The sequence below is a fragment of the Lissotriton vulgaris genome, chromosome 3_1 (assembly GCF_964263255.1).
Source record: "Lissotriton vulgaris chromosome 3_1, aLisVul1.2, whole genome shotgun sequence".
In the NCBI taxonomy this organism is placed as follows: Eukaryota; Metazoa; Chordata; class Amphibia; order Caudata; family Salamandridae; genus Lissotriton; species Lissotriton vulgaris.
The window spans coordinates 1,408,537,566-1,408,551,982 of record NC_141689.1 but is presented as its reverse complement, the minus strand read 5'-3'; the positions used below and the strand labels follow the sequence as shown (position 1 = coordinate 1,408,551,982).

At 41.5% G+C, this 14,417-nt stretch overlaps 1 protein-coding gene across 1 annotated transcript in view; it reads right to left on the bottom strand.

The window, feature by feature from the left end:
- Window positions 1-14,417, bottom strand: part of CDS1 (CDP-diacylglycerol synthase 1) — a 955,907-nt gene that overhangs the window by 193,346 nt on the left and 748,144 nt on the right. Inside the window, exon 8 of the mRNA XM_086961872.1 lies at window positions 5,772-5,859. Within this exon, the coding sequence (XP_086817998.1) occupies window positions 5,772-5,859 (88 nt within the window). The remainder of the gene's footprint in view (window positions 1-5,771; window positions 5,860-14,417) is intronic.

Below are 14,417 nucleotides of genomic sequence, written 5' to 3'. Positions count from 1 at the left end.
CTTCTCTTGTAAAGTAGGAGATATTCCATATAACTAGACTTGCTTCTCAAAATTGAACTTGATCATTTGTGTTCACAAGGTATTATAGAGCAAGTTGAAGTGAGCGAGTGGCTGACTCCTATTGTGTGGGCACGCAAAGAGTGAGAAAAATGTGTGCTAAGAATGCTGAGTGAGAATGAACTCATGCTGAAGGCAAAACAATGCAAGTCTGCTAATTACAAAATAGATTACTTAGATCACTTTATTTCTGCTGAAGGAGGATTTAATCAAAACCATACCTGGGATGCTGAGGCCCATAAAAAAAAGAATCAGAAATTTCTGAGTCAGGCAGAATTTCATTCTCAGTTCATACCGTATTTTCCTAATAGAACATGCTTCTTATGTGGGTTGTTGAAAAAAGAAGTAGAGTACAAATGGAGTGAGGAATGTGAGAGGGAGGAAAAATAATGAATGGCGGCTGGAAGATGAAATCAAAGTGTGTCATGTTAAAAAGGGCTATTTGTGAAATCAGAGAGGCTGGAGAAATTGGACAAACATTCTTGCAAGTGTCCTTCACAGGCTTCAACAAGGTGGGTGTTTGACAGGCAGTAGTGACGCTGAGGTTTTCAGCAAAGTCCAAAATGACTCATCAATGCAGAAAGATTTAGTTCTAAGTGGTTCATAGTTGGTACCATCTGAGGGGCTAAAAACACACCTCTGATATAGCACTCATTGGACATTTGCGTATGTGTGAGGACATCACCTATGGCATGCAGAGACATTCCTTCTGGTCCCTGGGACGAAGTGGCATTAAATACTCTAGGACCTTTATCATTCAGCTCAGTTCCCAATAACCTGTTGGTTTTTATGGGCATGTACTCTACGTGACAGGAAGTAGCTATTGTGAGAGAGATCACCACAACTTTGATAATCAAATTTTAGAAGAGCCATTTCACAAGGACAGCAACCCTAAAATTATTCTAACTGGCAATGGTGGATATACTTGAGGAATACAGGGATTGTACAAATAAACTGTTTAATCATCCACACACTAATGGTAGAGATTCAATAGGACATTGAAAGAGGGCATACAATTGTTGCGAACTTACGGCAAGGACTGGAAAGTGAAATTTGGGATAGGGTATAAGTTTACACCCAATTCTACCACAGGGACAATGCCCTTTGAACTTTTTTTATAAGAGCACCAAGTACTATTGCATGCCCTTTGTGGGAAAGAGATTTAAATGGTGGAAATGAGAATGACAGGGAACATAATGAGAAAATTGCACGTGCATGTTTGGAAGGAGAGAACATGAAGTAGATGTAAAAGAAGGTAAATTATATGTGTAAAGTTATGGGTGAAGTGAAAGTGGCCATTTGTGATCTGGCTCTATGTCACGAATACATCAAAGATGTATTTAAAACAAATTTGAACATCTCTGGGTTAATAAATTGTTTTGTAGTGCTGTTTTCAAGATGCCTGTATTTGGAAAGTCAACTGCATTTCCGCTGTTATTTCTATTTTTGCTTGATGTTTTTCATGGGTGTTTGTTTTCCTCTTAGTATATGTCTTCGCGTGTTGTTGGGGTGTGGGTAAAGATGTATGGTATGTAGGTTAGCTTTCTGTATAATGTTGCAATTTAGATTGAATTCCATCTTAGAATGTTTAAACTTGAGGCTTTGTGGGATTCTATTAATCAGTTGTACTCTGCGGTGGTGGTTCAGGATGGAAACCTAAAGTTAGAGAATTAACTTGAGTATTTTGGATCCCACCTCCTCATTGAATTACTCTTGGATACCACACTCCCCTTCACATGCAGCATCCCCAAGGTTTCCAGACTCTCCCATGACACCTTCAACTTCTAAATGGAGCTACTTTTTCTGTAATTGGTAAAAAAGCAGCATAGTCTTTTCTCAAAGATTCATAATAATATTTCATACACATTAGTCAGAATACATCAATAAATAGTTAATAATCACCATTAGAACATCACACAATTGATAATTCATAGTAAGATTTCATCTAAATTATTCTTGATATTTAAATACATAGTAATAAACAGTTTTTAAATGCCAGATGAATTCATAAATAAATGAAGCTACTTAGTGTTCTATTCACACATAACAGCATCAATACACCAATACACTGATGATAGATAACTATTTAAGCTTCCTCTTCTCCAGACATCCAAAACCTCAAACATCCAGACCTGGAAGTGCAGCACCTACTTGAAGCTCAACTCAACCAAAAAAGAATTCCTGTTATTTGCCAAATACAACATCAAAACAGTATAAACCTGGCTCAATAAAGTGAACCTTGACTGTTTCAATCCCCAACTTTCACCAATTGCCAAGTCAGTTAGATATATCCTGGACACCTGCCTGATCATAAAGGAACACTTTGCCAAAAAACAAAAATTACCTGGTACCAGATCTTTAAAAAAACAATTTTTTAGGGAAAGTGAAATAGTTTCTTCCAACGACTTCAGAACTGCTGTTCAAACCCTCGTACTCTCCCAATTGGATGCTTGTAACACCCTGCTCCATTGCCTCCAAGACTCTACACTGGCACACCATATTACATGCAGCAGAACAGCTCTTCTTGGGCCTGAGGAAATGGGATCCCACCACCCATCTTCAAAGGACACCATTAGGTTCCCTTGCTGGCCTGTCCCATCTTCAAAACCAGCAGCATAATTTACAAAAGTCGTTAAGTAAAGCACCTCTGCGTATCTTTCGGACAAGCTCACTATCTGTGATAGGTCTTGGCACAATCACTTCTAGAACACCATCAGACTGCAGACTAAGCAGTGCAAAAAATAAAAGGCCTTTTCAATATATAAACTCCGGATATGGAACAACATCCCCATATCTATCAGGACTTCGACAACATTGCTCCTGTTAAGGAAAAATGTGAAGATATATCTCTTTAAAGATTACATTAACAAATCAGCTACTTCTCTTTTTTCTTGTTGACTTTATGCACGTCTTAGACCTTGTACAGAACTTCACTGCCTTTTGGCTAGGTTTGCTCTACAGAAATAACACATACATACATCATAGGTCTTCAAACTGCTTCAAAAGAAGAATCCTACACGATTTATTTTTTATGATCCAAGCCAAAATCAGGGCCAAACTGGACTATATGAAGCTCTCTTCTAACAGGCATCCATATCTAGTCCTACATAGGTGTCCAACTCAATTGAATAAGCAACTTCCAATCCTCTGCTAATTTACGGACAGCTTCAAAGAAATTAAACGCATTTTAGACTCAGAAAACTCATCACTGTTTTTTTAAGACTAAGCAAGACTGCCCTTCAATTTCTAATGTATTACTTTCAAGGCTGTCAAATTCCATCTCACCACTACTTTTTTAAAAAAGATCTAAACAACCCTCTGAGCTTTTCCAGCTGCTGCTTCAAACTGTGTACCTCTCATTGTGCAGAGAACCATCTGACAACCTGTACGACAGAAGCCTACTCTAAAGCCCTCTAGTGGGTCCACTCCAATCCCCTCCTTCAAGTTACTTCCCGCCAATAGGATTCTAAGACAACCGACCAGCAAGGCTCTCTTGCAGGAGTTCAAGCATCAATATGTTCCTCCTCTTTTCAATTATCTGTCTTACTATAAAGCACTGCAAATTCTCGAAGCTAGGCAGCATTAGATGTAGAAAAATCCTAAGTACATTTTAGCGAAAAGGAACTTTTTTTTAATTCATGTACGAACCTATGAAGAGCACATCTTTTCGGGTAAGAACAGCTCAGACTCTGGCCACCAGTAACTACTGGCTGCTTGGATCCAGGAGTTTGAACTCTGCATAATGCACCCTTATGTTACATACTCAGAATATTCTAAGAATCTCTGTCAACAGAACCTGCTGAAATGAAGACCTGTAGAAAAATTGGAGGAAGTACTGTGCTAAGAAAGCTAGAATCTATAGTTCACGGGGAAGTCAACATTAGGATGATGGTGGGAATCAGCAGAGTGGAGATATGCTCATTACCCCGAGATGTTGATATTGATGGAGAAATAAATTTGTATGTGAAGGTGAGCCATATTCTGCTGTCTGTCAAACGTGCGGTCCCATACCTGGCTTAGGAAAGGGGGAGGATCTTAAGACTAGAAGATGCAAGTTCCCCACTAGTCACACTTAAGGCAAACTAGCTTATCAGGAAAAAGTATTTTTTTCCTGTTCCTTGATTCATGCATATACTGAATATATTGCAGAATATGGACATGTACAGGCTATGCCCTCCCTTGCCACGTCAACCCCGTTAGAACATACTCTGCAATCTCATATCCGATGAAAGAGTCCCAATACTTCTTCACTATCTTATGCACAGTAACAAAAGCTTACAGTTTTAACTCAAATGAAGACGTTCAATGGTATACCTTCACATTTTGTAGATAAACAAAAACTATTCTTAGTTCACCAAAATCATCTTGTTGAGAATATTTCTCATCTCGCACAGTACGTAACAAGGATAAGTTTGCCTAGGCTGACTCACTTTCCTTATCCCTGTTGGAGTGCCATTTTTACATCTACCACTTGTGTTCCTCAACCATCAAATTCTGACTCCGTAAACAATTAAAAAGGTTACAAAACGTCTTCATGTAGGCAAAATAAACACACTCCCAAGAACATTTACTCAGCTGGTTCCTCAATCTCCTCTTAAATGATTAAGCAACCTGTGCGTAGAAAACAATTCTAGATAGTTTAGACTTTCACAATGAAGTAGGAGTTCAAAAAAGCTATACCACTAAAGGAAGACGGAAAATTATTTAGGTCAACATCACAAAACAATTTTTGCAAATAATCTGAAGTGACAGATCACCCACATGGTATTGTTTATTTGCGTATGACAAACAATCTGACACAGGTATGGCATCTGGGGGTATCTTGGACCATGGTGAGACTTCCAAATAATTTCCATTTCAGAGTCTGTACCAGTTTTGTGGAGGGAGTTGTATTCTCAGTAGGTGGGTATGTCAGTTTTAATGGCTCAGACGTTTTTTGGAGGCTATACCACATTATTTTATTTTATTTTATTTATTTTAAGAGTTTTCTAAAGCGCGAACAAGACCCTTAGGTATCAGAGCGCTTTACATTATATGAGGTAGTTATAGACAAGAATTTGTAGATTTTTTCAATATTAAGAGGTAGGTACATAAAGTAGCAATAGATATACATTATACATTAAACGTTATACAGTAAAAATATATACATATATGACACAGTCTGAGATTTTACATTAATAGTTATACCGAAAATATATACAAGATGTGATATATATTTGAGTCTGGCTAAAATATCCCAAGTGTCTATTATTTGTGTAGCTTTTTGTTTTCAATCCTTTTTCAAGTGTCCTATTGACCAGGGCCCAGCCTATGGAAGGAACTTATTTATTAGGAAGTTCTTAGTTTCCCTCTTAAAGGATGTAGTGTCTGGAATTTTTCTTATGCTCGGCGGAAGTGAATTCCAGATCCTTGGTGCTGCTCCTGAGAAGGCTCTATCGTACGTTTTCTTCTTCTTGAAGATGTTCTAACTTAAGTGTGCTGAGTGAAGCTGTATTTTTGCTAAAAATTGTTGTGGCCCCTTAGCAGCCATTTAAAGCATATCTGGGATGGGTAGGGAGTGTGCGCATTTTTTTTAAAGTCCCAAGTGTATTGAGTGGATCTTTTCTCTTTGGGCTAAATGTCCCTATTTGAGTTTATCACTAATATTTTGAAAGCTATAATTGATTAATTGCACATGAAACGCTGTCAACATAAGTTTGTTACTGATACATTACCTTTATTAATGGTGTCCTTCCAAAAAAGAATCCAAAAAGGTAAGCCATTATATCATTGCATATAACTATTGAGACTGGTACAATAAACCTAAAAAAAATAATGAAACACATTTAACATCTTAATATGTAAACAAATAACGTAATTATTTTCATCTAAACTGATGATAGTTTAATGTACATGCACGTAAATTTTAAATCCATCACTGTCTTTTACTGTCTTTTGCTGATAGATAAAGAAACAGTTATGCACCTTTAATGAGTCAATGCTTATTCCATACTCGAGGCACCACGTTTTGAGAATGGGTTTGAGCTGAGGACAACTTTCCCTGAATTTCCCCCACTTCACCTTTTAGATTCAGTAAAGCACAGAGTAATGACTATTGCCATCGCTAGACTGCAGTAGGTGTTGAAAACAAGAACGAACACGTGTAAATAAAATGTGAATGGTGTGACAGTTAACTCATTACATGTACTTATATTTCATCCGTATCTATATTTTATTTTATACACGGACATGCTGTTTTCAAAAAATGTTTTACTATTCCTTAAGATAAAACAGACATCTTCGTTAAATCATCAAAATAAATGAATAAATCAATATTACATGACGGGAGGTGCAAATACACCATTACGGTCCTGGAATCAGAAAGCGGGTGCAATAACGTATTAGGAATAGCAGTACACGATGGTCACAAGAATCAGTCAGTCACACAGCTTTATTCGATCTTTTGCAGACATACCATAAAAGCACATAAATACATATAAAAATTTTCAAATTAGTCGGAATAGCTATATACATTAGTTAAAATGAGTATTAAACAGATTTGCTGTGATCCAAATAAGACCTTTAAAATCATATTATATATATATATATATATATATATATATATATATATATATATATATATATATATATATATATATATAAACAATTCATAATTGAAATTACATTATACTACTAGGATCTGAGCCCCCCTTTTTCCTCTTCCTAAAACAGGCCCATAAAAATGACACGACACAGAAGCATACAAATGGGTCCAGTAAAGCTTTTAGAGCATTGAGCTAATTGAATATTGAATACACCCTCCCATTTATCAGAGGACTTTTTTCGTTTTTTCCCCTGAGTGAGTGGACGCCCCTCTTTATATCTGGCTGGTCCTTAAGAAGGTGGCATGTCATCCCTGTTTTAGCCACCGAAACGCGTCGACCATAGCCTGGTCACGACCCTGCTTTTTGCAGTTGCTGGACATGGTCAACTAAAACTACTACATCACTCTGTAGCAGATCTTCCTAGATTGATTGAATGTGTGTTGAGGGTAGTGAGACTGTGATATGAAAGTTGTTGTGTGAACTTGGTGTGTGTCTCTCTTCTCGGGGTTGTTAGTTGTGTATATAATGCTCTTTGATTTTGTTTTTTGTATATGTGTATTTTGATTTTGAATAATTTGTATACCAGTGTCTTACAATTGTGAAAAACGAAAAACCTTCGATATAAAAAAGAGAATAAGATGATAAAAGTATTTTTGATAAAATTAATTAATTAAAAGGATATTTTTGTGAACTGTTTGTATTTCTGAATAGTTCTTGGATGTCTCACACTTGAAATTGAAATAATGGTAATGTAATATAACTGTAGGTCGGAGGGAGATTTTTTGTTTTGATGTTCAACGTCTTCCCACGCCTCTACTCTCAGATCATTCTCTCTCGCCCTCCTGCCTAATTTATAATCATTACGTAGTGAGCGGATCTTGAGATAATCTCTGGGGAGAGTTTTTAATGCATTTACTAGGTTTAATTTGAGATTGGTACAGGCTGAGTCAAACCACCCCTTTTTAGCTGTACTATTTGATGACTTCACCGGCGTGATTGCTATTTTTATTTTTGCTAAAAGGGCTATGAATCTAATGACTAAGTCTGCAGGCAATATCTTTTCTCCCAAGCGTGCTATGATGTTGTTCTTCACCTACCTGCACTAGGATTTAGGGGCCAAATTTCTTTTTTTTACCGCTGTCCATTTCAATTGGTACCCGTTTTTCCTAGAAAGGTTCACGTCCTCAACAACCTGGTTGTGTTCTTTAGGTTTTGGTAAGAAATTTAAGTAAGTTAATAGCATGGCATGATCACTATGGGGTGAAAACCAGATGCTCTTAAGGGTCCCTTTCCGAAGCAGATGTCCGGACACTAGAACAAAATCAATAGTGGACTCCTGAATTCCCCTTCTGAAGGTTGTCCCTTGCCCTTTCTCATTCGTCACACCTAGCATAGACATATTCCACTGAAATAAACTGTTCAGAGTCTCTCCATACCAATTACGTGAAAAATGTGAGAGGGGATTACCATGAGCATCTTCTGCTCCACATACCCTGGTCCCATTGAGCTTAAAAGGGTGAATGTTAAAGTCCCCCGCCCATATAAGATACACATTGCCCCCTTTTATCCCGTTGTACAATTTCTCAATCTCCACCGCTAAAACACCTACCACAACCCTAGAGTTCCTCCCAAACTCATTATTATAAAAGTTAACAAGAGTGCAGATGGTCTGTTTCCTGATGGCCAACTGTAAAATCTGAAAATGGGTGTGTGAGGGCCCAACTTGTTTAACTTGGAGTAGAATAGTATTTGAAATGAAAATAAGTAAACCCCCCTTTGCCCTTCCAGAGGCTAAAGCAACAGCAGGAGAATGTAAGGTGCGAAACCCCATAAAGAAGGGAGGGTCTATTGCCCAGGTTTCTGGAATAATACTATCTCCATGGATTGCCACTCGTTTAGTCAATGGGGATTAACAATTTTGGAGGCTAGGCCTGCAACATTCCATCATACCATGTACGCCCTACTATCCTTCGTTATGTTCATAAGGGGTGGTAGGATCTGCCTATGTCCCGGAGTGCCTTGTGCTAAAGTTGCAGGGGCCTCCTCAGAGGGTAATATAGCGGGTGAAGGTATCAGTGGACCACACTGTACTGGGGCTGCGATGGTTAGCCTGATGGTTAATTGGGGTGGTGTCAGAGTTAGTCAGTCACAATCCTCCAGATTTGACAAAGCAGCAAATCTATTGTGTAATCTAATCCCAGGGTTTGTAATGGGACCCACATTACAGGCAATAAATGGATTTGGGTTTCTATCCATAAGAATTCTCCAGTTGGAAACATCCTGGCCAGTATAAAAGAACTCCAACGCTAAAGGTATTATCTGGGTGTCCCTCTAAGCGGAACTGTGAAGGTTAGCTAAAAGGGAAGCACTTGCATATGCATTATTAAAATTGATTACCACACAGTTTTTCTTTGTCCCCCCACCCAACCTACTCTCCTGACCTTAATTAATTTATGAGCCAGCTGCTCCCCCCCCCCCGGTTTGGTCACATTAACATTATACAATAAACAATGCAGGCATTTGTCCATTAATTGTCTGGTATGTTCACTCTGGTCTTCACGGAGGGGGGGGGGGGGGGGGGGGGGGGGATGGGCAGGCACATTTGCCAGAACCAGTGGGGCAGCGGCGGGAGAAGGATGGAGTATTTGTTGCGGGAAATGTTCTTGTGCTCCGTTACAGTTATCATGACACCCGGCCTTATGTGCTACTCCCGTTGGGCCCTTCTGGGGTAGCAATGGCTGGGAGGTTGAATCTTCTTCGTTCGGGCAAGAGAGGCATTGGGTGGCCCGTGTCTGATTGGGATTGGAGGGGAACATTAAAGGGCTATGTTGCATGACTAATGGGGCTACCGGATGGTCGAGGTAATAGTGATGGCTGTGTAATTTTTTCCGCTAACAGTGGCCCCCATGTTTCTCTTGGTGGTACTTGGATAGCATATGTTATCGGATGCGGAACTTGCATCGCAGGCATTCGGGTCAAGTAGGGTCCGGTTCTGTGATTCTAACTCCGCCAAACGTAATTCTATTTGGGACAATTTAGCGAGAATGGGAGCCATCATTTAGTTCAGCTTTACAGTAATCTCTACCCCGATCTCTGACCCGATGGAATCCTGTTGCAAGCAAAGTGTTTGCAGACTTTGTGGTACTATCACTTTAGAATTTATGGAGTGCACCCTTTCTTGGGCACTTTTAAGTTTAAGCGTGCAAGTGTTTCTAGATTTTTTAGATACTGTGCCTTTAGTAGCCCCCCCCCCCGCTCTGGTTCGCTTGGCAGGTGGAAGTGGTGAAGAGGAATCCAATAAAGAGACATTCTGGAAGGAACAATCTGGACCCCTTCCTGAAACGCACTCTGTAATCTGGTTTAGGTGGAAGAGCCGTTGGGGTTAAAGGTGCTGGCATCGGGGTGACTGGTGAAGTAATAGTCTCAGGGGCTGGGGGCAGGCCCAATATTATGGTGGTAGGGCCCAAGGAAAGACTTATTTCGGTCAGTTCTATCTCATGCGAAAGAAAGTTTGCCGCTCTAACTAAGAAAGAGTCCAGCTTGGCTCCGACCCTCCCTCCAGTCTTCTCTTTTAGTCCCTTTCCTTTCGACATATTAACAAACAGGAAAAGTAAGAAATGGACGGTACCTTGGCCAAACGCAGGTGAAAGAGTGGGCTCAGCCCGGCATCCGACTGACTTGGGCGGGCCCGCCCTTGGCCCAGGCATGCCCACGCTCATCCCGTCCTGCAGGAGAGCTCCGAGGTTTATGTAGGCGCCTCTGGGCGCATAGAGTCAGCTGCACTGGCAAAGGAGCCTGGGACGTGTAGTCCAGTCCCGCTCCCAGCAGAGTACTGGCGGCAGTGGCGGCAAGGTCCTGACGATAATCAAACGTCTATCTCTTTTAGTTTGCTGGTCTCCATATAACACTGTGCATGATCTTCAAACATCTAGCCCCTATACCAAAGGAGAAATCAAGGATACATACAGGCTCCCTTAAGTGACACAGAATGGAGCTATGAAGGTTAAGTGAGTGAACTGCAAACCTACAGTCATATTATATTTACTATTATCCCTACCCACCTACGGCAGACCCAAGACCTACTCTCCTTCAGAAGACTCCTCAAGACCTGGCTCGTCGAGCAGTAGCAGCACCCACCTCCCCGAGCGCCTTGAGACCCTCAGGGGTAAGTAGCTCGCTTTCCATGTATTCTGATTGATTGATTGTTATTATGGCACAGCTCATTTTTTCCCCTTTCAGTAATTAGCCTTTCTTCCTTTGTCCCTCCATTTCCACACTTTAATCATAAAGAACTGAGGAATTTCATAACGTTAGAACATAATGTTCAAATGTGCAGGTAGGAATGTTTGCGAGGGTGGCAATTGCCAGTGAAATAACAATTACCACCGATGAAATGGACCCGAGTCAAAAAGGCTGGCTATATTTTGAAACTAGTCTTAGGTGACCTCTTTTTAAGTTTCGCCAGAGACAGTGTGCATGCGCTGTTGCTTGTGACGATCTATTGTGACTCTAAACAAAAGCTCTAAAAAGGAGCTATTATGCCACCTATTACTTACCATTGTTTGTTTTCTTCCTCACTCATTTCCTTGCTCCTCATTGGCCAATGCGTGTAGGCATGACGTCCTCTTAGTGTGTTCGTCCTTTCAAGGAGCATGGACAGATTAATGTCTTTACTGGTGTTTGAGTTTCACAGCTAAATCTAACAAAACCAGCATTACTCACAACGGCAGTGATCAGGGGCACAGCTCTGAGGAGGCTCCAGCAATCTATTGGCCAGCCTTCACATACCCATCAGCTGATCAAATCTATAGCACCCCCACAAGCTGACTCACCGAACAGGAACCTCCCTCCTGGTAAAAAGGAATCGATCACAGGGGCTGCAAATGCGGTCCCAATGGGTTTGTTGGAAAGGACTGCGGGAGAAGGGCCTATGTGAGCTAATGGTGGTATCTGCTCTGCCACTGCCACCTCTGAACCTTCACTTAACAGAACACATGAGCCAGGTCTGGTGGCTTAGTGGAATAATGGGTCCACTATGGGGGCCTGTGTTTGACCTCATGGTCATAGGTTCAAATCCCGGTGGGTCTACTCAACCTTCCATTCTTCTGAGGTCGATAAAATGAGTACCACTGAGTTGGGTAACAATAAACATTTGTTATTCAGAGCCAAGATATCCTTCTGGTGAACGTACGCTGTACAAATACATGTTATGTTTATGTTATGTCACTCATTGATATATTACAACTTATCCAGAGACACAGATTTGACCAAAGCTCACTATATGGAGACCTGAAACAAAAATGCAGGAAGCTGCGAGCCTAACACCACGAGACCTTGAGTCTATTTCTGAATATTTAAAAGAGCTAGAACAGAAGACTGCCGATAACAAGAACTCGGATGTCTACATACAAGAGAATGTTGAGGGGCAAGGGTTAACTGTGAGTGAACTACGTCTTAACTCCGAGTTGGGATACCAGGTCCAGCGAGTCTGTATTCAACCTGATGGCACTGGGTAAGACGTTGCAATCATGCTGTAATTTGAGGGCATCCAGAACAGTAAACCCATAGACGGCTGGTCCTATTTGGACTTGGAATATAAATAGCTAACCCAAACTGCAATGTGCATGAACAACTTTTCCTTCTCTCCCAGTAAGGCTGAGGGTGGGAGAAAGTCCGTGTCAACCCCTAAAAACATTTTGGTAAATATGTTGCCAAGCTGTGCATTTCCAACAGCCTGTGACTCGGAGCAAATCATTCACTCCTCCCATGCCTAAAAGGAAAAACAAATGTCTTTGTGTAATTTAACTGATGCTCATGTAAAGCGCTCCAATTCCCTTGGGCCGAGTTTGCGCCATACAGAACTGAAAACAAGCATTTTTAATGCAATAGGTCTTGCATTTGCGAGAGTTAGAGCTATTGGGGTTGTAAATGACAATGTCTTTTACATATGTGTTTTAGTTTGGAGAGTTGTGGATGTATGTGGTGTGGAGTGGAATTATGAGGGTTGTATTGGAATTGTTAAATGTGGAATTGTGAGGGGTGGAATTGTGTGGTGTGGAGTGTATTTGTGTAGTGAAATTATGTGGCATGGTGAATAAAGAGGGGTGAGAGCTGCACAGAACAGAGAGCGATAGGTAGTTTGTGCACAAAGTGGTGAATGAACTCCAGACAGAGGAGCAGAAAGTGTGTGAGAAAGACAGAGAGAAGTGGACAGCAGGCAAGAGACGTATAAAGAGGAGCGTGTGTGTACTCAGCACACAGCTGAGGAGGAGGAGGAGGAGTGTGGATTTGAGAGACGGAACCACTGAAAAGGCACAGTAAAGATATGGTGCTCATAGACCTGAAGTGAACCATATGAGAATGCATGAAATAGTGAGAGAGAGGGGTGAGAGATGGTACAAGAGAGAGGGACGAGTGGGGGGGCACCAAGGGGTTGGGGAGGCAAGAGGTGGACTAGTCACAGTGTGAGGAGGTACAGGACGTGAGTATGTGTGAGCAGTTATTATAGAGAGGAGATAGGGAGTGTGAGGGAGAGATGAGAGCGGCAGTGGGTGTGTTGTGGAGAGATGACAGGGTTGGTGGAAGTGTGAGTGAGAGGGGATGTATTGGAATTTGTTGTTGGCTTGTGTGGAGTGGAGTTGTGTAGTGGAAACATGTGGCATAGTGTGCAGTAGAATTATGTGGATAGTAATTAAAGGGTATTAAGTTTAGTGGAAATTATGAACATTCCTATCAAAGATATGGACTGGGAGAATACGCCGGACAGGATCCCTAAGTTCTAGAGGAATGCCTAATTCAAAATGATACATTTTTATGTTCTTCGTCGGGCATGCCTCACCCCGGTACGCGTTAACCGATATTTCCACAGGGAGGACGTGGGATTCCCACGATGTGGGGAAACCAGGGCGAGTATGCTGCACATGTTCTACCCACTGATTTCTGGCCCAGCACCTTTTCTGAACCAGTGTTGGCATCGGAGTCAGCTCGTAATTTAGGGGTCATGTTTGGCCCTAACTTACAATTAGACCTACATGTCAATAAAACCACGGGAACATGTATGATGCTGCTCCGTATGCTACGCAGAGTTCTGCCTTTGCTCCCCGCCCAGGCCAGGCCGGAAATAGTCCGTGGGACTATTTTAAGCCGGCTTGATTACTGTAATGGTCTTCTCCTGGGGGCCCCAAAAAACTTGATAGGGAAGCTGCAGAGGGTGCAGAATATGGCTGCTAAACTGGCCCTCTCACGACCCAGATCCAGCTCTTCTACTCTTGCGCTCCGCGATCTACACTGGCTTCCGGTAGATCTACGGGTCCAATTTAAAGCGGCCTGTTTGGTGTTTAGAGCGGTACACCTCCTAGGCCCTATCCCGTTACAAAACATGTTTGCATGGTATTCTGCCCCACGTCTTTTGCGGTCGTCATCGGCTCACCTTTTGGTGGTGCCTAGGTTTCAAAGAGTGAGGATGGGCGGCCGCTCATTCAGAGTGGCGGCAGCCAAATTGTGGAATTCTCTCCCACTCACTCTTAGGAGCCACCAGGACTATCTTCCATTCCGGAAGGCTTTAAAGACCTATCTATTTCCCAAGTAATGGTTGTGCGTCTGCGCTGTTTAGTGTGGGGGTTTTCTGATCAAAGCGCCAGGATGCCCTCTGGGTGACAGGTATGCGCTCTATAAGTATGCTAAATAATAATAAATAATGTTCTGGGATTGCCCAGCCCTATACACATACTGGCAGGTCATGGCTGAAGTGGCAAAAATAACTGAACGGGTGGTTCA